Below are 25,670 nucleotides of genomic sequence, written 5' to 3' on the forward strand. Positions count from 1 at the left end.
CACATGAAAACACAAGCTGATGTAGAGAACTGTGTAGCATCACAACCAACTAGTGATGACCAGCTCCCCTCTTCACACTGTTCTGAATCTGACATTGAAGACAGTGACTCTTCACACTGTTCTGAATCTGACACTGAAGACAGTGATGACTGGGAGGAGACCAGGGAAGGCCAGTTTGCTTTAAACACCCTGAAATCACACAAGACACAAAATGTGGATGGACAAAGCTTGTCTTTGAGCAAGAAGCGGTCCCAGGACCTCAAGTCATCAAAACAAGCTCACTCCATAAAGAGTCAGAAAATGTTTAGTTGTACAGAGTGTGGCAAAATGTTTACTGAAAAGCAAACTCTGGAGAGGCACAAAACAACTCATACAGGGGAAAAGCCCTTTACTTCTGGAGTTTGTGGAAGGGGCATAATTCAAAAGGTTGCGTTGAAAGTACGCATGAGGACTCATACAGGGGAAAAGCCCTTTACTTGTAGAGTTTGTGAAAAGGGCTTTATTCAAAAGGGTGCATTGAAAGTACACTTGAGGTCTCATACAGGGGAAAAGCCCTTTACTTGTAAAGTTTGTGGCAAAGGCCTTATTCACAGGAGTGCGTTGAACCAACACGTGATGACTCATACAGGGCGAAAGCCCTTTACTTGTGAAGTTTGTGGAAAAGGCTTTATTCAAAGTGGTTCGTTGAAAGTACACATGAGGACTCACACAGGGGAAAAGCCCTTTACTTGTAAAGTTTGTGAAAAAGGCTTTATTCAAAAGGTTGCATTGATAGTACACATGAGGACTCATACAGGGGAAAAGCCCTTTACTTGTACAGTTTGTGAAAAGGGCTATATGCAAAAGGGTGCATTGAAAGAACACATGAGAACTCATACAGGGGAAAAGCCCTTTACTTGTGAAGTTTGTGGCAAAGGCTTTTTTCACAACGGTGACTTGAACGTACACATTAGGACTCATACAGGGGAAAAGCCCCTTACTTGCAAAGATTGTGGCAAATGCTTTTTTCACAGCGGTACGTTGAAAAACCACACGATGACTCATACAGGGGAAAAGCCCTTTACTTGTACATTTTGTGGAAAAGGCTTTATTCAAAGTGGTTCGTTGAAAGTACACATGAGGACTCACACAGGGGAAAAGCCCTTTACTTGTAAAGTTTGTGAAAAAGGCTTTATTCAAAAGGTTGCATTGATAGTACACATGAGGACTCATACAGGGGAAAAGCCCTTTACTTGTACAGTTTGTGAAAAGGGCTATATGCAAAAGGGTGCGTTGAAAGAACACATGAGAACTCATACAAGGGAAAAGCCCTTTACTTGTGAAGTTTGTGGCAAAGGCTTTTTTCACAACGGTGACTTGAACGTACACATTAGGACTCATACAGGGGAAAAGCCCCTTACTTGCAAAGATTGTGGCAAATGCTTTTTTCACAGCGGTGACTTGAATGTACACAAGAGGACTCATACAGGGGAAAAGCCCTTTACTTGTAAAATGTGTGGTAAAGGCTTTATTAAAAGAGCTGCGTTAAACGTACACATGAGGACTCATACAGGTGAAAAGCCTTTTCTTTGTTCAGTTTGTGGTACAGGCTTTAGGTACAATAGTGTGTTAAAAGTACACTTGAGGACTCACAAAGAATTAAAATCATTCACTTGTGCAGTTTGCGGAAAAGTCTTTAATGCAAAGAGTCGTCTAAAATCACACATGACTACCCATACGGGAGAAAAGGCCGTATTCACAGGGGTGTGTTGAACGCGAGCATGAGGACTCATACAGGGGAAAAAGGCCTTTAGTTGTAAAGTTTGTGAAAAAGGCTTTATTCAAAGGAGCGTGTCGAAATAACACTTGAGGATTCATACAGGTGAAAAGCCCTTTCTTTGCTCAGTTTGTGGTACAGGCTTTAATCAAAGTGGCTCCCTTAAACTACACATGGTGACACATACAGGAGAAAAACTCTTTACTCGTAAGGTTTGTGGCAAAGGCTTTATTCATAGGGGCGTGTTGAAAAGACATGAGGGGAGAAGCCCTTTGTTTGTACAATGTGTGGTACAGGCTTTAATCATAGTGGTGCCCTTAAACGACACATGAGGACACATATAGGAGAAAAACTGAAACAGGTAATCTGAAGAAACACATGAGGACTCATACAGTGGAAAAAAAACCTTTCTTGTACAGTTTGTGGTAAATTGTATTTTCAAATTGATGCCAATAAACGATAAGCTTTAGTTCCAAGGGATATGTTTAAGCATACATGAGGACTCGTAGAGAAGAAACAACATTTACCTGTGCTGTGTGTGGCATTATTCAAAAGAGTCATCTAACATTACACATGACTACTCAAACAGGGGAAAGGCCTTTACTTGTGCAGTTTGTGGCAAAGGCTTTAAATAAACAAAAGGGTGCTTTGAACTTACACATGAGATCGCATACACGGGAAAAGCCCTTTGTTCAGTTTGTGGAAAATGGTTTCGTCAAAGAAGTGATCTTAATAACTTTTCTTCTATTGTCGTAGCAAAGGATTTGGTGGAAAGAGTAATCTCAAAACACACATGATGACTCATACAGGGGAAAACCCCTTAGTTTTTACAGATTTTTGTACAGGCATTATTTATAGTAGTGCCTTCAATAAACACATGAGGAAACATACAGGAGAAAAACCCTTCAAATGTACAGTTTGTGGCAAAAGCTTTGGTGAAAAGGGTAATCTAAATAAACAGGAATTTGTTTGTGGCAAAGGCTTTGGTGTTAAGTAGTCTAAATAGACACATGAGGACTCATAGAGGGTGAAACAATCTTTAGTGTCAGGTTTATATAAATCAGGCTGAACAGTTAGGCTTACCCCATACTGGCATGTGTTAACGGGAGAAGCTGATAGATGAACAACTCTTTTTCCCCCCAAAGTAGTCATTTGAGTTTAGATATCACAGACAGGTAGGCTACATTTATGATGATTCAATCTAATCCAGGATGACAATGACAAGTACTTGATACTAAAGCAGAGGAATTTTATGTGTTGAAGTGTCTCTGAGAAAGAGATTTAACCCCACACTGCTCCCCGGGCTCTGTATCAATGGAACCCACTGTAGTGGCTCATCATAACCATTAAGAGCAGTGTATGTAACAATGTTTTAATGAAACATGCAGTACCTAATAGTTAAGATGGGTAAATTTTTAATTGCACCATCATGCTACTAATTGTTTGGATGGGTAAGAGGACATATTTCATGTTTGTGCAAAATGTATTGTGACAAAAAATCTGCAAAGGATATCATTATTGATGTTATTGTTATTACCTTTATTATTGTTAAATAAAGTTAAGCAAGAACGCTGAGTATGTCTTCCATCACTGCCTATAGTCAGTCATGTGATCACCTGTGTCATGCTAGTCCCTGTGCAGGTTTAGTTAAAACTAGCAAATTAATAAACTATAATTTACTAAATATGTTTGCTGATTAAAGCTGCACTATGTAACTGTCATCTTCTAAGCCCGAGTTGAACCTGGTTTCCTGCATAAGTGCTGAATTTAGTTTTTATCATTCTGAAAGTAAACTAGATGACTGTTAATGACTCTGAAATTGATATGGGTGGATATTCAGTCATGAAGATACAAAAAAAAGATAAAAATGCTATTTCTTCTTATTATTATTATTATCTTATCTTATATATATACTACTGTAATTGACAAAAGCTCCGAAGTTCGTTCGGGATTCCCAAGCACATGATCACTCCACATGCCTCCAAGACCTCTCACAGACTGTTGATCAGAGCTCTGGCTATTATTTAGGCCCAAACCTCTAGTTATTATTAATTCGAACCAGGCTGCATTAGAGCCTATATGTGGTGTGTGCTTGGACTGCTAGGCCAGGGGATGTGTAGCGAACCCAAGCCAGAGAATGGTGAAGCGTACTGATGTTTCCAGAAGTTTTTATTTATGCTCAGCCTTAGACCTTGTTTGAACATAAAGTTGTTTTCCTTTCCTTCAGTTGTAGAAACACCTTATTTTCTGGACAGACACCATAAGAACTATACGACAGATACATTACATAAAATCAGCTCTTACAACACAAACCATAAAAATTAGGTCATATAAACATAACATACAAAATGGGACGGTACAACACACACAAACACATGCCTCAGTTAGCCTATCTACCATACATGTGCAAATGCATTACTATCAAATGTTTCTGACATAACAATATAACCTTGGCCATCCCAATATGAAACCCAGAAATCCATCATTACCATCCCATTACAGCCTTTCATTCAAACCTTAATGTTTACATGACAGCAATAGTTTCAAACACCTTCTCTTTGTTAATATGAACACATCCAAAGTAACTACACAGAATCATGAGAACACAATAAACACATGACCTTGTTCCTGTTCTAGCTGGGTGCTAAATGAGCCGTACATCATTGAACCTTATGTCAGAGCAACATCATTGTTGTCTTTTCCTTCCGTCTGAATTCGAGCCAGGCAAGTCACCCCTTATATGTCACATTCACTTCCTTCCATGGCTTCAAAATAAAAGCATGACCATAAAGAAAACGGAACCTGATGAAAGGAAAGCTTACAGAGTCCTTCAAAATAAGATACCTTATCAATAGACCCTTTGGGGTTTTTACAGGGTTCCCTGTGACGTCATCATTTAAGTAAAAAAAGATAGAAACAAAAACAAAATAAATAAATCTGAGTACTGAGGACTAAAACGTGCTTGGATCAGCTGGTCAAATTAAAGTATTGAGAAGAACAGTGTAGCTAAGCACAGCTATGGTAACAGTGGGAGCTCATATGAAGTTGATGCTGCTTTAACTCAGACAAAATGATCAGGAAAAGCTGGTCACCGACCCATGTTGTGGACCGTTCACACTGAGCACTATAACTAACTATAAATAATGAGTTTTAAATGTATTTTGTTCTTAGGCAAGTGGATGGCAGAGTCACCAACACCAACTATAAAAAAAACATACAATGGTGAAAATATAGTTATAGTTATCGTTATAGATATAGTGCGGGATGTGAGGGGAAATCTAAAATGCTCTAAAACCGCCACCAAAAGAGTGCACACAGACTCTAGCACAACACACTGTAACTGTTAAAATGCACACAAAGCCATATTATTCACTCCAACAGCCTTAAAGGGACACTTCACCCAAAAAAAACTTTGTTTCAATGGATTAGTCACCCCATGGAGACTTGCGTCGGTGCCCCCCCCCCCCCCCCCCCCCCCCCCCCCCCCCCCCCCCCCCCGGCCCCCGGCGTGGCCGTCGGGGCAAACGGCGGCCGAAAAACCCGGCAAAAAAGGCGGAAATCGCACTCTCCAAAGCTCCCAAGGAGCTCTGGGCCCCGCCATGGCCCCCTCCTTTGAAATTCTCTCCCTGTAGCCTCGGCCACTTGTGCCAGAGGATAGCTAGGGACCATGCCCAACGAAGAGGCACCCTCCTGGGGTGGCGGCGGGGCGGCGAGATGCCCCGAATCCTGGAGCTTTCGGAAAAAAGCTGGGATTTCTTCAGAGTCCAGAGCTCCCAACGAGCTCTGGGCCCCGCCATGGCCCCCTCCTTTGAAATTCTCTCCCGGTAGCCTCGGCCACTTGTGCCAGAGGGTAGCTATAGGGACCATGCCCGAGACCGGGGCATGGTCCCGGGGCAGTCTCGGCGCCGCGTGGCGCCCCTTTGTCCTGGATCTCCGTGTCGTACCTCCCCGTCACCTGCCCCTTGCCCAGGAGGCGCCCGGCTCGCGCCTGCCTCCCTCCTTTGAAAAAGTCTCTCGGTAGAGACGCCCACTGGCTCCAGCACGGTACTAGGGGAGCTCGGCCGTGGCCGTGCCCAACGCGAGGCTCCGTCTGGGGACGGCGGCGCGGGCCGCCTTCCCCTGGATCTCCGCGTCGTACCTCCCCGTCCCCACCCCGGGGCCCTGGAGGCGCCCGGCTCGCCCTTGCCTCCCTCCTTTGAAAAAGTCTCTCGGTAGAGACGGCCACTCGCTCCAGAGCGTCCCTATGGAGCTCGGCCGCGGCAAAGCCCGGCACGAGGCTCCGTCTCGGGGCCGCCCGGGCGGGCCGAGCCGGGCGCCGGTGGTGGTGGCCATGGGTCCCTTTCCCCCCTTCCCGATAAGGGGGAAAGAACCAGGAAATTGGAGGCCACAGTGGCCATCGGGTGTATGGGAAGAGAGAGGCCTCCGGTCGGGCACGGCCGGGGCGCCGTGCGCCCTGGAGCTCCTCCGCGGGCCTGGGAGAACCTGGGCTTTTCCGTGGCCCCCTCCTTTGAAATTCTCTCCCGGACGGACCGGCAACTCGTGCCATCTCGGATGTGTGGAACCGGCGTGCGGACGCCGAGGCTGGGGCCGACGGCGGCCGAGAGAGAGGCCTCGGGTCGGGCGCGGCCCTTGGCGCGGGCGCCCTGGAGGTCCCTCGAGCCGAGGAGGAACTGGCCTCCGCCATGGCCCCCGCCTTTGAAATTCCCTCCCGGTAGTCTCGGCAACTTTTCCCAGAACGAATTTATGAACCAGCGTGCGGACGCTGGGGACGGAACGCAGGCAGGCCACCCCGCTCGGCGGGCCTGTCGGGCGGACGCTAGTCGCTGCACTGTGACCCCCCCACCGGGAACCAGGTGGATCCTGGAACCCACTGACCGAATGGCAAACGAAGCCCGCCTCTTGCAAGGGCCCCGCCGGCACCTCGTGTGCTTCGGCGGACGCTGCTTGCAGCCTGCGGGCCCGACCAGGCATGGAGGGACCACGTGCGGAGAGGCCCCGGTGGCCTGTCCTCCACACTCCTCCGCGGCCGACCCCGTCCTAGCGAGACCGAGACGCCCCGTCTGCCCTAGTTGTCCTGCCACGGACTGCCCGAGGGCCCCCGCTGTCGGCCTGGCCTCGAGCCCCATCACCGGGGGCTCGGCGAGGAGATCCGTATGCAGCGGGGGCGCGAAGGCGCGCTCCGGAGACTCCGTTTCTCAAACCCTGCCCACGTCGCGTACTCCGGCGACCGACCAAACAGCTGCGTACCGGGCCGCGGACCACCGATCCACCGTAACATGCTTTCGACCGGCTGGGTGGTAAAGGAGGACCGCGATGACCGTCGCAGTGCACGCCTCCGGGAGACAACCGCCCGCCCCTCTCGCGGGGGGCCTCGGGCGGAGACTACTCCGCGGACCGGCAACCCCACGGCGCGCTGCATCAGCTGGGCGCGGCGGAACAGGAGGCGCTGCAGACCTGTCTGAGTTGGGCGTGCAGGCACTGCCAAGTACCCACGCCGGGACAGTACCTTCTATGGGTGTAGAACACATAGGTGGCGCACGCAGGAGTTGGGTAAACCAGAGTTCCCGATAGTACGCCCGCAAGGCAAGTTACCTTGCTGGGGTTGGGGGTGGGGGAACTTGACATGAACCTGCGAGCAGCTACGTATCTATGTGGGTCGTGCCCAGCGCCCCGGCTGTCCCGCAACTCAGCAGTGGCTGCGCCCGGGTCAATCGAACGAGATTCCCACTGTCTTGCAACGGACCGCCCGAGGGCCCACCCGCGGTCGGCCTCGCCTTCGGCGAGGTGATCTGTATGCCGTGGGGGCGCCCAAGGCCAAACGAACGATATTCCCACTGTCCCCTACCTAGCGAAACCATATAGCCAAGAGATAGCCGTGGCTCAGACCATAGAGGGAAGAAGTCAGTCCTCAGCGAGGAAACAAGACCCTGCTAACGGGCATTATAATTACTCCGGTAGCAGCGCTTGTACCACCAGGTACCTGCGGTCCGTAGGCCGCAGGACCCCCCGACTTATCGCCCGCCGAGGGGTGCTTAAGAGCGGGTCCGCGGGACCGGCCGGTGAGCCGGGTCCGACGTGTTAAGTCCATAATAGTCCCATGGGCGTGCGTCGCCGCTTGTACCACCAGGTCCACGCGGTGCTTTGGCCGCGGCCTGTCAGTCCACTTAATACCCGCCGAGGGGTGCTTAAGAGTGGGTCCACGGGACCGCCTGGAGAGCCGGGTGTCCCCCGGAGGCGGGGGTCCCCTGGACCGGAGCCAGTACCCAGCCTCGGGGCTCCCTGGGCCAGGTCGAGGCCTCGCCGGGGGTCCCCGTGGGTCCCCGGTCCGAGTCTGACGGCTGTTTTTCTGGCTGTCGAAGTAGCGAGGTGTCGGAGTTGCGAGGCGTCGGAGTAGCGAGGTGCAGCCGAAATCAAGCACCTATAGGACTATGGCCCACCTGGACTATTCTTCTGCCTACACATACGTCATGTCCTAGTTTGAGCGAATAGGGGAAGGGGATCAACGTTCAATCTCTGTTTGCTCAACTAGAACAGAGAAAGAGTAGCCTACGACACGTGTTGTCTTTATTTATTTATACTGAGATAAAGAAAAGAGCAATATCCTGTAGTAACTGAAACCCGCAATCTAGTTCGCTGATGTTAAACTTGCATGGAATACTTTCTTGACTTCCACGACTGGCTTCTGCTGTCTACGGGCGTCCAAAGTATTTAGCAGACAAAAATATTGTTGTGACCATTTTTAGACTGTGACTACATCCAAAAGAAAACAAGAGAAAAGAAACCGAAGCACCTTTCCCTACAACGCTGAATGAAGGTAATGTAAAACCAGCCATGAAAGGTTTTGTATTAGTGGGGCGGCGTGGCACGATATATCAGCCTAATCGTTCCCTTTTGTGATTAAAGCGCCAAATTTGGCAGAATTGTTGATTGATATATTGGGAACAAAACTGGATATTGGGCCATCACGAATTCTCACGCTGGTGGGTGTGGCAGCCATTTTTTCAAAATGGCCACCAGTGGTTGATCAAATCTTTCTAGTTTTTGTCCTACTAGGCCGAAATGTTGCTCAAGTATGTGAGTATGAAGGTGTGTGGGTGTGTTCATGTTAATTGCCTAAAAGGGGGCGTTGCAATGGGAGTGGCCTAGATAACAGCAACATTTGGGAGAATTGTTCAAATGGTGATACAAGCGGGACATTTGGTACAAATCATCTTTGGAGATCACGCTTCGATTTAGGAAACCAGGCCACTCATAAATCAAAGATGGCAGCCATTTTTTTTCAAGATGGCCACCAAAAGACTGTATTTTAATTTCTGCATATCTTTACCTATTATTTGAGGTCAATTACCAAATCACCTATTAGCACGACAGGAGTTACCATTTACAGTGACGGTGCCAGCATATGAGTAGCACATAGACTGTAAAAATGTATGGATGTAAGTGACGCCATTGGTTTCTACAGACCGTAAATGAAGCCGATTTTATAACGCATATCATGGTGATTGAAAGAAGACTTGAAACTAGCGACAAAAACCCACCCACTTGAATGGAGAAAAAATCTTTCTGACATCAGCAGGGGTAAAACAGCGAACCTACTGGCCATTCATATGAACTTTTACTTCCTATTTAGACTCTATTTCAAAGCAGGAAGCTGGGCCCTTGGAGCCTGCAGTACTCAAGCATGGCTTGAGTATGGCTTGAGTACTAGGAGCTGGTGTTAGGTGTGAAGATGAAGAATAAGAACAATGCTGTGTGGAGCTCAGGGAGGAGATAAGAAAGGCAGCCAGAGAGAAAGTAGGGAGGAGTACAAAGAGATGAGGGGTAAGGCAGAGAGAAAGGTGGTGAGGGTTAAGGAAAAGAGTATGAGTAGTTGTATGAAAGGTTGGACACCAAGGAGGGAGGACCGGCACATTTTTGGCTAGACAGAGGCACTGAGATGGGTCGGATGAGCAACAGGTTAAGGTGATAAAGGAGGGATGGAAATGTTCTAGCAACCAAAGACAGTGTGTTGAGAAGACGGAAGGATCACTTTGAGGAAACAGATGGAGGAAAGTGTCAGGAGTTTTATTTTAACAGGAGTATACCAGTGAGAGGGAAGATGTATAAGACGGGAGGGGTACCAGCCATGATGCTGTACGGCTTGGAAACGGTGGCACTGACGAAAAGACAGGAGGTGGAGGTGGCAGAATTGAGGATGCTACGATTCTCATTAGGAGTGACTTACAAATAAATGGTAACTCCTGTTTGAAAATGTTCAAAAACATACTATGGGAGTGCTATTTGGTGATCTGGTGATTGACTTCAAATGATTAAAGGCAAAGATATGCAAAAATGCAAAAACAAATTTTGGCGGCCATCTTGAAAAAAGGCTGCCATCTTTGATTTAAGAGTGGCCTGGTTTCCTAAATCGAAGCGTGATCTCCAAAGATGATTTGTACCAAATTTCCCGCTTGTATCACCATTTGAACAATTCTCCCAAAATATTGCTGTTATCTAGGCCACTCCCATTGCAATGCCCCCTTTTAGACAATTAGCATGAACACACCCACGTCTTCATACTCACATACTTGAGCAACATTTCGGCCTAGTAGGACAAAAATTAGGAAGATTTGATCAACCGCTGGTGGCCATTTTGAAAAATGGCTGCCACGCCCACCAGGGTGAGAATTTGCGATGGCCCAATACCCAGATTTGTTCCCAATGTATCAATGAACACCTCTACCAAATTTGGCGCTTTAATCACAAAAGGGAACGATTGTCGTGCTACGCCGCCCCACTATATTGAACCAACTGCTGTCCAGTGATGTAAAGTAACTAAGTACATTTACTCAAGTACTGTACTTAAGTACAATGTTAAGGTATTTGTACTTTTACTCCACTATAATTATTTGAAAACTTTAGGTACTAGTTACTTTGTAGATTTTGATTATTATTACAACACATACATTAACCACTTGAGCCCTATATGCATTTCGGCCATTTGAAAATAGCCAATCTACAAGCTCACGCGTTGTGAGCTTGTAGATCTGATATTTTCAAAAGATTTGTATACATTTGAAAACTTGTGAAATGGGACATTCTGCATAATGAGACTTTAACTTCTGGTACTTTAAGTACATTGTGATACCATTACTTTTGTACTTTTTACGCAAGTACATTTTGAATTACAGACTTCTACTTGAGGTGTGGCTCCTACTGGCGGTAGGAGACACAAAGAAGACTCTTTGTGTCTCCTACCGGAACCGCTGCCGGTCATCAAATTATTGTCTTAGGAATGCGACAAACTAAACAAAAAAATATCCATGAATTCAAGTCACTCCAGGGGGTGACTAATCCATAGGAAAACTAGAAAAAGTGCTCCTTGGAGCACAGGTCTCCGCCAGGTCAGGTAGGTTATTGTGGGCCAGCAATGTTCAGAATTTGCCAATCAGGATGGAATATAAAAAATCGGACAGAACCATCTTGATCACTTGACTATAGAGATATTGGCCCTCATTTATCAACGCGGTGCAGCCCGAATAATGAGCGTACGGCGTAATCACCGCACCTTTCGGCATTTATCAATATATCCTGACGTGGGCTTTATACTAGTTACTTTGTAGATTTTGATTATTATTACAACACATACATTAACCACTTGAGCCCTATATGCATTTCGGCCATTTGAAAATAGCCAATCTACAAGCTCACGCGTTGTGAGCTTGTAGATCTGCTATTTTCAAAAGATTTGTATACATTTGAAAACTTGTGAAATGGGACATTCTGCATAATGAGACTTTAACTTCTGGTACTTTAAGTACATTGTGATACCATTACTTTTGTACTTTTTACGCAAGTACATTTTGAATTACAGACTTCTACTTGAGGTGTGGCTCCTACTGGCGGTAGGAGACACAAAGAAGACTCTTTGTGTCTCCTACCGGAACCGCTGCCGGTCATCAAATTATTGTCTTAGGAATGCGACAAACTAGACAAAAAAATATCCATGAATTCAAGTCACTCCAGGGGGTGACTAATCCATAGGAAAACTAGAAAAAGTGCTCCTTGGAGCACAGGTCTCCGCCAGGTCAGGTAGGTTATTGTGGGCCAGCAATGTTCAGTAATAACATCAATTTACTAAATATATTTGCTGATTAATGTTGCACTATATAACTTGTCATCTTCTACCTCGGAGTTGTGAATGACTCTGAAATTGATATGGTTGGATATTCAGTCATCAAGGAAGATATAAGATGGGCATGGAGGAGGGGTGTGTATCTATGTGCGATCCAACATTAACTTAGATTTACTGTCAGACATAAGCAACAACTCTACTGAATCTATTTGGATAAAGGTAATTTATCCCAAAGCTAAACCTCTGATAATTGGTGCCATCTACAGACCCCCAGACCAAAATGCTGTTTTTACTTAATTTAAGAGTATGTGACAGACATAGGCAGCTCGGAATTCATTTTGATTGGAGACTATGACAAACTTCCTCGCATTCTTTGGACAGTTCAGAAACCTGCCTAACAGTGACATCATCGTTAGGCATATAACATTTTTTTTTCAATCAAGATTTTGACATTGGCTTCCATTATAGCATTCTAACTTTCTTTCAGGAATAGTAAGCCTGCCGTTCCTAATAGCTTGTATACCTCATTGATGATGTCACTGGTAGGCAATTTTCTGAACTGCCCACAGCCCTCCTCTGAGACACAGACCGAGTAGACAAAAATGGTATCATATTATCATGAGCATGCCGTGCGTGAGGGCCAATCATATGAAGATAGATTGAAAATGGATGACTTTTTACTTTTTAAAGATATTTGAGGGGCTTTTATCCCTTTATTAATATAGTGGAGATAGACAGGAAACAGGGACAGAGAGACAGGGAGTAACACGCAGCAAAGATCGGTGAGAAGGGGTGCACACGATCACACCAAACAAACCCTTAGGGCTGAGTGAGATCTAGTGAAACCCCCTGTAGTAGGCTGTTTGCACCACTCCGCTCACTCAGACTCTAGGTGAACTGCACACACAGGACTCAGTATATGTAGGGGGAAAGAAACACACATTAGTACAAAATAGCTCAAGCAAAGTATCAAAGCAGCAGTGCCAAGATCTAAGGGAGGAATATAAACAAACACTTAGTACACTATACAAACAATACATTCATTATTTTAACAAGTTGTTTGTGTTCTTTACATCGTCCGTGTGTTCGTATACCCTCTTGCAACATAAATGCAACTCGGCACATGACATCAGTGAAGCATGGATCAACCTGAGTGATCACACAATGTCATTATAAATGCCAGAACATAAGACATCATTAAAACATACATGAGTAACCATCGGCCTCAGGTCTTAATAGGTTAACACTCCATGTATTTTGGGGGATATTCTATGGTTAGATTGATGATAGGTTATTGGTTTACATATATGTATTAGTTTATTAGTCAATTACTATTGCTAAGCAATTAAGAGTGTCTGCTAAATGCCTAAATACATTGTAAATTGTGAATTGTAAATTGTAACCAGGACACTAAGGCCCGGAAACAGAATACCAGACTACTTCACCCTGGGAGTTTCACCCAGAGAATACCACATAAATTCACAGTTCGACCGTGTTCTTTTTTTTTACTCACAGTCACAATGGTGAGTTTTTTTTACCAAAAACCTGAAACTGCTATTTTGTCACTGCTAACTAAAAGGGCTGCTCTGCTCATAGACCGAACATTACACTACCATGCGAGGTCTCCAACTTACATAAAAAATAAACAAAGCTATTTCGCTACTCACCGAAACTTTCAACAACACAAAACTGCCTTTGTTTCGGTGAATAGTGAAATAGTTTTGTTTATTTTGATTAAAGTTGGAGACCTCGCACGGTAGTGGAATGTTCGGTCTATGAGCAGAGCAGCCCGCCAGTCAAACCGTTAAAGAGTGAAAAAAAAGTCACTTAACACTCTGGACCTCCCTATAGTTGCATTACCTTGTTACTTTTAGTTAGCAGAGACAAAATAGCAGTTTCATGTTTTTGGTAAAAATGCACCTTTGAGAAAATGACGTGAACAAACACGGCTGTATTTGGGTAGGTTGTTGAACGTTAAATCTTTGTGTGGTACAGCTGAGATCCAAGCCATACTACGTCTCTTGAATACATTGCTAGCCTCACACTGTATTCAATCTTGAAGAGGAGAGCTGCGACATGTGAACAGCTTTCTCATAGACCAGCCACGCATGTGCAGTGTGCACTGATCACTATGTAGTCGGCAAAGAAGTTCATGTTTACAACACAAACCACCGTCACTCTCTAGTCTTAAGTGCGTCTCTATGTACAGTCTGACCCCTCAAGGGCTGTAGCGTCGAAAAGGTGGGCGTGGCGAACTTTTGGTGACGCGACGTTGGTACACCCTATAGGACTATGGCCCACCCGGACTATTCTTCTGCCTACACATACGTCATGTCCTAATATGGGCGAATAGGGGAAGGGGATCAACTTCACGTGATTCCTTGTTTGACCCGGCAAAAACTTGGATGTGTCTGAAATAACATGTGTATTGGCAGAATCGTGGAGTTTAGAATATTTGGTGGTCCTGTTTTCATTTTTTTACAAGATCGGTGGTGCAGGTAAGCCTACTGGGAAATCAAACTTTCATTTAATGCAAAAATATGTCACATGAGCTGAGTTTGTCTGTTTTAGATGGTTAAGAAAGAGTAGCCTATAACTACGACATGCATTGTCTTTACTTTTTTATACTGAGATAAAGAAAAGAGCAATGTTATCCTGTAGTAACAGAAACCCGCAATCTAGTTTGCTGACGTTAAACTTGCATGGATTAATTTCTTGACTTCCACATCTGGCTTCTGCTGTCTATGGACATCCAAAGTACTTAGCAGACAAACATTTCTTTTACATTAACCACTTGAACCCTAGCATCCCTATTCTGAGGAGATATTGTTTTTAAAAACCGAAGCACCTTTTCCTACAACTCTGAATTCAGGTAATGTAAAACCAGCCACGAAAGGTTTTGTATTGAACCAACTGCTGTCCAGTGTTGTAAAGTTACTAAGTACATTTACTCAAGTACTGTACTTAAGTACAATGTTGAGGTATTTGTACTTTGTATTTCCAATTTCCAATACTTCTACTCCACTACATTTTGAAGGCAAATATTGTACTTTTACTCCACTACAATTATTTGAAAACTTTATAGTTACTAGTTAATTTGTAGATTTTGATTATTATTACAAAACATATATTAACCACTTCCCTATATTCATTTCGGCATTTGAAATATCCGATCCACAACGCGCTGTGAGCTTATAGAACTGCTTTTTTCAAAAGATTTGTATACATTTGAAAACTTGTGAAATGGGACATTCTGCATAATGAGTACTTTTATTTCTGGTGCTTTAAGTACATTTTGATACCATTAATTTTGTACTTTTTACCCAAGTACATTTTGAATTACAGACTTTTACTTGAGCTGTGTCTTCTACGGCGGTAGGAGACACAAAGGAGACTTTGTGTCAAAGGAGACACAAGACACAAAGGAGACTTTGTGTCTCCTACCGGAACCGCTGCCGGTCATCAAATTATTGGCATAGTAATGTGACAAAAACTAAAGAATATCCATGAATTCAAGTATCCATGGGGTGACTAATCGATAGAAAGAAAGTCATTTTGTAGTTAGGGAATTTTAGCAATATGTGTGGACCATCTGTGAAAAAATTTACTACCAATAGCTTTCTTCACCAATGTATTCTTATAGGTGTCTAGAATCACCTCTCAATTAATGCAAACCCAAATCCTCGTGGAAAATCCTGGAGAGCCAATCAAAGTTAAGGAGCCCAGAGGGCTTGGGTGAAAGATATTAAAAAAAATAAAAGTCTAAAATGAACTTGTGAGGTGTCTAACTAGGGGGTTTCAGGGGTGCTGAATCCATTCCAACCATTATTTTTGAGTAAAAATGTCTCCCTGGCCATCTAATATTGGTATATTGGTTATTGTTAGTGTATAATCAGTGTATAATCAATGGTAGGGGATTGGGGTGTTGTTGAATTGATTCTATTCTGAAAAATAAAGTAAGAAAATATTGCTAAACACTTGATAAGAGTGTGCACCTACTGTGCACATGCTCAGTGGGATACACTGTCTGCATGTAGGGAAGGAGCGGGAGTGTTGCATCCTGGCAAATATGTCTGGACGATTTTAAGGTACGGTAGTTTATCTACTTTTTGGCATTTATTTTCCTCTGCTGGCAAAACTTTTGATTACTGTGAATTTAGATGTCAATTGTCTCTAGCCTATTGCTTACATTGAACAACCATTAGTTAAACAATCATGACACTTGTCTTTTAGTAGACAACATGGAAGAGGATTCTGTAGCTTGTGGCTTAAGGTGCTTCATCTGTGGTGGTCCTGAGACTGAGATTCAAAAGTCACCCAAAAAGGCTATGCACATTTTTGTCTTATTCTGAGAGTGTGGATGATGCAGCATTAATCAGAAGACTTCATGAGGACTGGAAAAACTGAGATGACCCCAAACTAAGATACCATTTGGAATGCAAAACCGAGCTATACAGTCGTGCAAGAAGTACAGTATATCCACTGGATATCGTACGTTTTTTTTCATTGTGATGAAAGTTGCCACTTGCAGATTTCAATCCTATTCTATGACATCATAATTTAATAAAAACTTTAAACATAATCTATTCTTTAGAGCAAGATGAGCAAGTCCAACGGCCAGACAGGAAGAAAAGACGCAGGGCATTGTCTGGGTCAAGTAGTTCAAGTGCTAGCTTGGCACACTTGATCTACCATAATACTTGCATCCTTTGCAATGAAGGTATCAATGTTGGCACATTGAAAAGAAACCCTGGTAAGTCTTTTGTATGTAAGATTCAAATGAATTTTGATAATTGTTTTTCTTGCTCCTCATTGTAGGCTTCCACTCAAAGTCAAATAATTTAATCATGCACATACTGTATGTGGCTACCTTTTATCCAGACAGAGCTTGGCAGTTGTATCGTGCACCTGATAATGTCTACCAGGACCGACTGAAAAGGAGTTTGATGCAGAGAGCAAAGCGACGAGGTGATGACTGGGGACTTGAAGTCGCTGGTCGCCTGGTGGCAGAAGAGGCAGTATATCATATTCGATGCAGAAGAGACTTTGAGAACCCTGTTACAAAGTCTGACGTAACATTATATGGATACACAATGCAGCTGTACAATACAACTCACATTTCTTATCCTTTATTAGTCCCCCTCATTCCTGGACCCATATCAATCTTGCAGAATACATTATTTTGAAGTCAAAAGTTTCACTATTAAAAATTATATTTCTTCCCTCAGGATAAGAAATGTGAGTTGTATTGTACAGCTGTATTGTGTATCCATATAATGTTACCTCAGACTTTGTAACAGGGTTCTCAAAGTCTCTTCTGCATCAAATATGATATACTGCCTCTTCTTCCACCAGGCGACCAGCGACTTCAAGTCCCCAGTCATCACCTCGTCGCTTTGCTCTCTGCATCAAACTCCTTTTCAGTCGGTCCTGGTAGACATTATCAGGTGCACGATACAACTTCCAAGCTCTGTCTGGATAAAAGGTAGCCACATACAGTATGTGCATGATTAAATTATATGACTTTGAGTGGAAGCCTACAATGAGGAGCAAGAAAAACAATTATCAAAATTCATTTGAATCTTACATACAAAAAAAGACTTCCCAGGGTTTCTTTTCGATGTGCCAACATTGATACCTTCATTGCAAAGGATGCAAGTATTATGGTAGATCAAGTGTGCCAGCTAGCACTTGAACTACTTGACCCAGACAATGCCCTGCGTCTTTTCTTCCTGTCTGGCCGTTGGACTTGCTCATCTTGCTCTAAAGAATAGATTATGTTTAAAGTTTTTATTAAATTATGATGTCATAGAATAGGATTGAAATCTGCAAGTGGCAACTTTCATCACAATGAAAAAAAACGTACGATATCCAGTGGATATACTGTACTTCTTGCACGACTGTATAGCTCGGTTTTGCATTCCAAATGGTATCTTAGTTTGGGGTCATCTCAGTTTTTCCAGTCCTCATGAAGTCTTCTGATTAATGCTGCATCATCCACACTCTCAGAATAAGACAAAAAATGTGCATAGCCTTTTTGGGTGACTTTTGAATCTCAGTCTCAGGACCACCACAGATGAAGCACCTTAAGCCACAAGCTACAGAATCCTCTTCCATGTTGTCTACTAAAAGACAAGTGTCATGATTGTTTAACTAATGGTTGTTCAATGTAAGCAATAGGCTAGAGACAATTGACATCTAAATTCACAGTAATCAAAAGTTTTGCCAGCAGAGGAAAATAAATGCCAAAAAGTAGATAAACTACCGTACCTTAAAATCGTCCAGACATATTTGCCAGGATGCAACACTCCCGCTCCTTCCCTACATGCAGACAGTGTATCCCACTGAGCATGTGCACAGTAGGTGCACACTCTTATCAAGTGTTTAGCAATATTTTCTTACTTTATTTTTCAGAATAGAATCAATTCAACAACACCCCAATCCCCTACCATTGATTATACACTGATTATACACTAACAATAACCAATATACCAATATTAGATGGCCAGGGAGACATTTTTACTCAAAAATAATGGTTGGAATGGATTCAGCACCCCTGAAACCCCCTAGTTAGACACCTCACAAGTTCATTTTAGACTTTTATTTTTTTTAATATCTTTCACCCAAGCCCTCTGGGCTCCTTAACTTTGATTGGCTCTCCAGGATTTTCCACGAGGATTTGGGTTTGCATTAATTGAGAGGTGATTCTAGACACCTATAAGAATACATTGGTGAAGAAAGCTATTGGTAGTAAATTTTTTCACAGATGGTCCACACATATTGCTAAAATTCCCTAACTATTGAGGGTGAACTATCCCTTTAAGAGAACGGTGCCTGGGTCGTTTAGTGCGCATGCGTCAAGCACGTTGACCCCCGACCAGAAAGTACATGGCTTTGTTTAGCTACACATATAGAAAAATAACATGCGGTGAGCAACAAAAATCGTTGTGAAACTACAAGTCTCAATAGTTTAAGGAAGGAGGTAAAAATGCGTCAGATGGAGTCTGTACGGCTGAAGATAAATGAACATATGACGTCGGTGGGAGAGGAGATTGTGTTTGTTTTGGAGAAACACACAACAACAAAAACAACAACAAAAACAACACAAACACACATTAGCGTAAGAGTGTGTGTGTTGGAGCGCCTCAGTGCGGCTGCAGAGTTCATGTGCAACCTCTTTCAGAGAGAGATAGAGACTCTAGAAACTCTGCTGGAGAGACGAAACAAACTGCTGGACGTGATGCTACAGCCACACATCAAACTACACAGAGCAGGTTGGTTTAAACTACCTTTAATACGAGTTAAATAAAAGTAGCTAGGTTACTTATAGCTTATCTAATAGTAGCTACTACAAGTTACTAGACTATTTAGTGGCTTAGCTACTACTAGGCTAGTAGCTCAGCCACTTAATAAGCACGTATAAGGTATATACCAGTGGTTTTCACAGTGGGTCCTCACCAGGGGTCCTTGAGGGGGTTCCAGGGGGTCCCTATTTAGGAACCAAATTGACCTTATGTGTCTGTAACTCAGAGTGTGCAAATGGGACCAAATGGACCCGATTTGTAAATCTCTCAGAGTTAAATTAACACTGATGATATCAAATGGGGGTCCGTGGCCCTAATGCATATCAAACTGGGGGTCCTTGACTCAAATGGTTGAGAATCACTGCTATTGTGTGAGGGTCCCTGGCATATCTTTTCAGATGGGGGTATTAAAAGTCACTTTGCGATTAACGATTTAATTGTGTTTTTGTCGTTGAACACCGGAGCATATTATGAATACAAAGTACATTTCTGTATGGCTGTTAGGCTTTGAAGTTGCATAGGGCAGATATGGAAAATAACCCACAAAGAAATGTCTGACATTTAATAACTTTATATTATAACTTTATACTCTTAAGAATACATTAATTGTGGTAATAGCCGATCTACCCAAGATATCATGATCCGAAGATTTACTGCTCCATTCACTTCTTGGTTACCTTATTACTTAAAAAAGCTGTATCTCGGCTCCTGTGTTTTTACTATGTATTTTTGGCCCAGACACGTTATTTTCAAAGGCAGGCAATTAATGTCAACGAGGTCGCGATTACCCTGTTGACATTGTGAAACCACACAGTGAAGCCCTCAGTTATTAGCAACAATCAGGGGATTGATCATACTTGAGATAAATATTAGTAAGTAACTACTTGAAAAGGTAAGAAAAATTGAAAAATCTCTGGCACTTGGCAAACACAGCCATTATATTTATCTTTAGTATGATCGATCCCCTTATGGTTGGTAATCACAGGTCAAAGTCAATCTGATCTGCCGTTCACTTGCTATGGGCCGTTGAAAATAGCATGTCTCGCCAAAAATGCGGGGAGAAAAATAACTCAAGTTACAGCTGTTTCCCCACAGACGCTAACCAGGAAGTATATAGTGAGATGAGTCTTAATAATGTAGTAATCTCTCAAGAACAGAATCTGCACTGCGTTGGAATCTGTCCTGAAGGTTCGTCATAACATGTACACACTGTCAGATCAGGAAGCAGGCCGCGCTTTACCCAATCAAATGTAGTGGGCGGGATTCACGTGTCCGTCGATCCTTCCCTACTCGAAACTAACCAAAACTAATTTAACAATAGCGTCCGCGGAGCAGACAAAACCACGGAAAGATATTCACATTTGAACTTTCATCATAGAAACAAGTGGGCTTATAACCAAAACGATCCATGTTCTCTGGGAGAAGTGGTGTTAGTGTTCCGTGTAGAAATATTGTTAGTGGGAATGAAAACGTAGTCGCACCACCGGGAAGTGGAGCGGTGAAGACAGACTTAAACCCCGGTTTCCTTGCGCACTGGTGCTACGTCGGCATTGTCCCAGAGTAAACTGAGGAGGAACGAACAGCAGAGGTCGCCGTTTTTCCTTTTCAGTTGTCTCTGGGTTCCGAGATTGATAATGTAGTAACGATCCAACGTAGACTTACCACAAGGCTCCAGCTGGTTGTAAAACAATGATATATGCTCCTGTAGAAGCCACATGTCACATGTGCAAGCCACATTTGCGATGTCTTGGAAAAAGCGTTCACTACCCACAATCCTAGTGTACTATTTAGCAGTGATGTCTCTGATTGTTGGAACTGGCGTTACTGTATGTCAGCGTTTCCCAACTGGGGTGCCGCGGCACTTTAGTGTGCCGCCTGAGATGGCTTGGTGTGCCGTCCAAAATGTCGAACAAAAAAGAACGAAAACACCCCCCCTCCCACCCCAGAACAATGGATACGTGGGCTCTGTATACACCACTGTACGACAAATCTACAAGCTGTAGGACACAATCTGTTGAGCTTGTAGATCAGCAATTTCAGCTATATAAAGAACAACAAAGACAAAATCTGGTTGTGCCACTGAAATTATTTCGCAAAACATATCAGTAAGTAGGATAATGATTGTTATCCAATGTTATTGCACGGCTTGGTTGAATACTTGATTCTGATTCAGCTATGTGTTATTTTTTAATAATGGCCGCTGAGCTCAATAACCGCTGTCTAACCAAAGACTCAGAGCACCTGCTGTGTTGCTTGATTTATTCCCCATTAAAATTGACAGCCATGTAAGCAAACGCACAATGTCATTTACAGCTAAACAGCTGTTCTCAAGAATGTTTTTGAAAACATTTTAAGCGAAAAATTATTATATTTTATCAACACTTCCCGTTGTTTTCCGAGGTGACACATTGCACTGGACGCACTTGGCATAAATTAATGGACTGCTTTCATTGCCGCAAGCAATGAAATCCTTTGTTTTGTTGTTACTTTTGGGTCAATGTATTAATTTCTTTATGAAGTAGCCGTGTAATAAGCGGTATAGTTGACGGCAATCCGGTCATTGTTGAGAAATAAAACCCTTCAGGGTGATTATCACCCTGTCGTGTTTTATTTATATCACCCTGCCGTGGTTTATTTCTCAACAATGACCACCTTGACGTCAATTATCCATTGCATAAAAGCACTTTTGAGTACTACCTCTTTTCTCCTCCTGTCTGTGCGTTAAGAGGTTTTCCCTGAACATGAGAGGAGTCCCAGTCTGGTGCAGGAGGAACCACAACCTCCACAACATGAGGAGAGGAGCCCCAGTCTGGTCAAGGAGGAACCACAACCTCCACAGATTAAAGAGGAACACGTCACTCTACCTTGTCAGAATGTCTTCATTGTTATCCCCAATATCCCAACACGTGAGTGTGAATGTGCAGTGTCACTTTGGCGTTGCCGTGATGCAGGGTGTTCCACAAGCATATGTTTCATATTGTGCATTTTATTAAACCCAAATGCTCCTGACCAGTGTAAAGATTTGTTTTAGTTTTTAAAGCTTCAATAGCCACAAAAAAGTGCAATGTGCCTTAAATTTCCACATGCTTCATCTACAGGGTGGGCTATCTACTACAGTATCAAAACACTGCAACATAAAGACAAGAATAGGCAAAATTTTACCTGACCACCGACATTAACTTTACGTGCTCCAAAAGTCTCCAAACAGTTGGCAAGCCAGCAGAGAATAAGTCAGTGACGAATAAAACGTATTGAATCTTGATGCAACCTCTTCTCTCCTTCTGTCAGTGTGTAAAGAGGTTTGCCCTGAAGTTGCAGAGAGGAGCCCCAGTCTGGTGCACGAGGAACCACAACCTCCACAACATGAGGAGAAGAGCCCCAGTCTGGTCAAGGAGGAACCACAGATTAAAGAGGAACAGGAAGAGGGGGCTGATGTGTCAACATTGAGGAGGAGGTGTGACACTCTCTCAGGTAAAAAACCTACGTTGAAAAAAGACTTTGAACCGTCTTACACAGACCACAGCTGTGATCTTGCTGGCTAGAAAGCTGTCATAAAATCTAATAATGTACTGTAATATAATAATATATATTGATATGGCTTTTAAATCACACACAATGAAATACTGTGATGCAATACTAAGGGCGGGAATTGGTAGGTACCTGACGATTCAATTCGATTCCGATTCTGAGGGCTACAGATTAATTTACTTCCATTATCTTTTATTGACAATAAAAACAAATGGAAAAGATGTGTCACTGTCAACTGGAAGGTTATGTTTGCCAACATGAACAATTGCAGAAAACCAACAGTTCCTTTTTGGAAAATAATGACTTGTATAACAAAGGCTGCTCAATATTCTGCGGTGGAAAAATGTAGACACTCGCCTGATGTTCCCCAACAGCTTCACAACACGGGGCAGCTTCAGTGCTCGCTGAGAGGCCAGGTTTAGGGTGTGGGCATAACATCTTACATGCAGGAATTTACCCTCTTGAGCAGCAGCAATCATGTTTGTAGCATTGTCATTAACTACAGCCAAACCATTGGTACTGATATGCCATTCTTCTGCTGCTTCATTAACATCTCCTTCATGTGTTTGCCTGTGTTTTGCTCAGTCATTCTCCTTGTTTGGAGAACATGAGACATCAGCTGCCACTCATCGCTGATGAAGTGCGCAGTTACGGTGATATAGGAATCAGTGGCAATCGATGTCCACGCATCCGTCGTTATAGCAACCCTACTCGCTTTTTTTTAGTGACTCTGGCCTCGTTGTACAGTGCGGGGATGAGCGTATCTCTCAAGGTTGTCCGAGATGGGACGATGTACCTTGGCTCCAAAGTGCGCAACATAGCACGGAATCCATCATTCTCTACGACTGAGTATGGACTGAGTATGGACTGAGTATCTAACTAACTAACCTGCTGGCTTCAGACAGAATCAATCAACACAGTATGCTGCTGGCTGGCTCTGCCAGGCCTGGATGACTCTAGGAATGGTGTAGTGGCGCTGATTGGCGGAATAAGGTGTTTGCATTGAATGCACTGTAGACCAAATATATCCGCAGCATTCTGATGGTCTGTTAGGCCGTAGCGGTTCTCAACCTGTGGGTTGGGACCCCCAGAGAGGTCTCCACATGTTTTCAGGGGGGGGGGTCCCCTCATGATTCTGGGCAGGTCCCCAGATGACAGTGAAGTGAATTTTTGGCTAAAGTTCTCCTCAGAAAAGCGATGCTAGGGTTCAAGTGGTTAATGTAAAAACAAATAATCATATCACACAAAGATTTGGGGGACCCCCTGTAGTAACTCTGAGGACCCCCCCAGACCCCCTGTTGAAGACCCCTGGTGTAGATATCAAGTAATTCCCTGTAGAGCAGGGGTCTTCAACAGGGGGTCGGGGACCCCTAGGGGGTTCTCAGAGTTACTACAGGGGGGTCTCCAAATCTTTGCGTGATAGGACCTTTTTATTTTATTTACATTAACCACATGAACCCTAATATCCCTATATTCTGAGGGGAACTTTAGAAGAGGTAGAGGGGAAAAGAGCAGACCAAGTACAGAGCCTAGGCTCAACTTTACTAAGTACTGAGAGTTTGACATGTCTGATAAATACACTGATGACAGTGCTGTTAAACAAGTCTATGGAGCTATCTATAAAATCTATGAAAAGGTTTAATCTGCAACACAAATGTTATACAATATGTATTGGGGGTCCCTGCTTCATCTCTCCCTTAGCTAAGGGGTCCTTGACCTAAAAAACCTTGGGGACCCCTGCTGTAGTAATCAGAGTAGACCCTCTCCCTCACGCTAAACTTAAATGACTTCTAAGTTCCACTTCTCCCCAAAATGACAACTTTATTTTCCATCCTGAATGACAAGTCTAATATTATTATTGTATTTTGGCTATGTGCGATAACTGCAAGCCAATGTTCAGAGATTCAGTATTTGTCTTCATTTCTTTAATTAACATTTATTTTGTTGGCAATAATTCAACTGTCAGCCAGTGTTTTGAGACATATTGTCTTTTATTGCTACAAAATAAATGATAAAAATAAATTCTACATGCATAAATTATAATATATATTTTTTTAAATGAAAAGATCGGATCGGCAAATACTCAAAATCAAAAGATCGGGATCGGATCGGGAGCAAAAAAACGTGATCGGGACATCCCTAGAAAAAATACCATTATTGCATCAGAAGAAATAAAGAAACAGTAGTTTAAATACTCGTCAAATCATTGGCCAAATTGTCAAATAATATAATTTTTTAAAATAGCCAATCTACAAGCCCATAACACCTTGCGTCGTGAGCTTGTAGACCTGCTAGTTTCACAATATTTATCTGTGGAACCGAGTCAAACAAAATGTAACGCCTCAACTCCTACAATTCCATGTGCTTGTCAGTTCAAATATGATTATTTGGGGGGGTCACGGCCTGAAAAAGGTTGAGAACCATTGTGGTAGAGCATACAGTATAGCCTGAAAAAAGCTTATAGCTGCACTCGGCAGCAGGTTGCACGCAGGCATGTTTCTGTGAAGTATTGGCTGTTTTTTGCCAAAACCTCTTGAAGCCACATGCTGAACAGACCTATGGAATATATTCAAATGATCAGCCGTGTACTGTCTCTGTGTACATGTGTACTTATGGCTGATGAAGAAAGTGAGAAAACATGTTTTTATGTTGAAATCATATTAAAAATACCAACATAATCGTGAAGTGATAACCCACTTCTAAGTGCATTACGATCAGACAAAAACGTGATTTTTCTAAAAGTTCACAGTCCAAGAAGATACACGCCACCAGAACATGATACAGGTGCAGGATAAAAAAAAATATCTTACCTGCTGGATCTTTACAAATGTTCCCCCCTGTCTGTGACCCATTGCTTTTGTAAATCACTCCGTCGCTCACCGGTCGCTCCGCTCAGGCCTGACCTGAGTAGCAGCAAAAAAAAATGGTATTTTGCTGCGTGCCCAAAACACTTTCTCTTTTGGCAGAG

The 25,670-nt window shown here is 43.4% G+C and overlaps 1 protein-coding gene across 1 annotated transcript in view; it reads left to right on the forward strand.

Moving 5' to 3' along the window:
• Window positions 1–9,501: 9,501 nt before the first annotated feature.
• LOC311044837 (uncharacterized protein) overlaps window positions 9,502–25,670 on the forward strand; it is a gene marked incomplete at both ends in the record, with an annotated part of 35,114 nt that continues 18,945 nt past the window's right edge. Inside the window, 3 exons of the mRNA XM_084056653.1 lie at window positions 9,502–9,577; window positions 21,901–22,080; window positions 22,472–22,645. Coding sequence (XP_083912779.1) covers window positions 9,502–9,577; window positions 21,901–22,080; window positions 22,472–22,645 — 430 coding nt within the window. The remainder of the gene's footprint in view (window positions 9,578–21,900; window positions 22,081–22,471; window positions 22,646–25,670) is intronic.

The sequence above is a fragment of the Gymnoscopelus microlampas genome (genome assembly GCF_963454915.1).
Source record: "Gymnoscopelus microlampas genome assembly, chromosome: 5".
Lineage (NCBI taxonomy): Eukaryota > Metazoa > Chordata > Actinopteri > Myctophiformes > Myctophidae > Gymnoscopelus > Gymnoscopelus microlampas.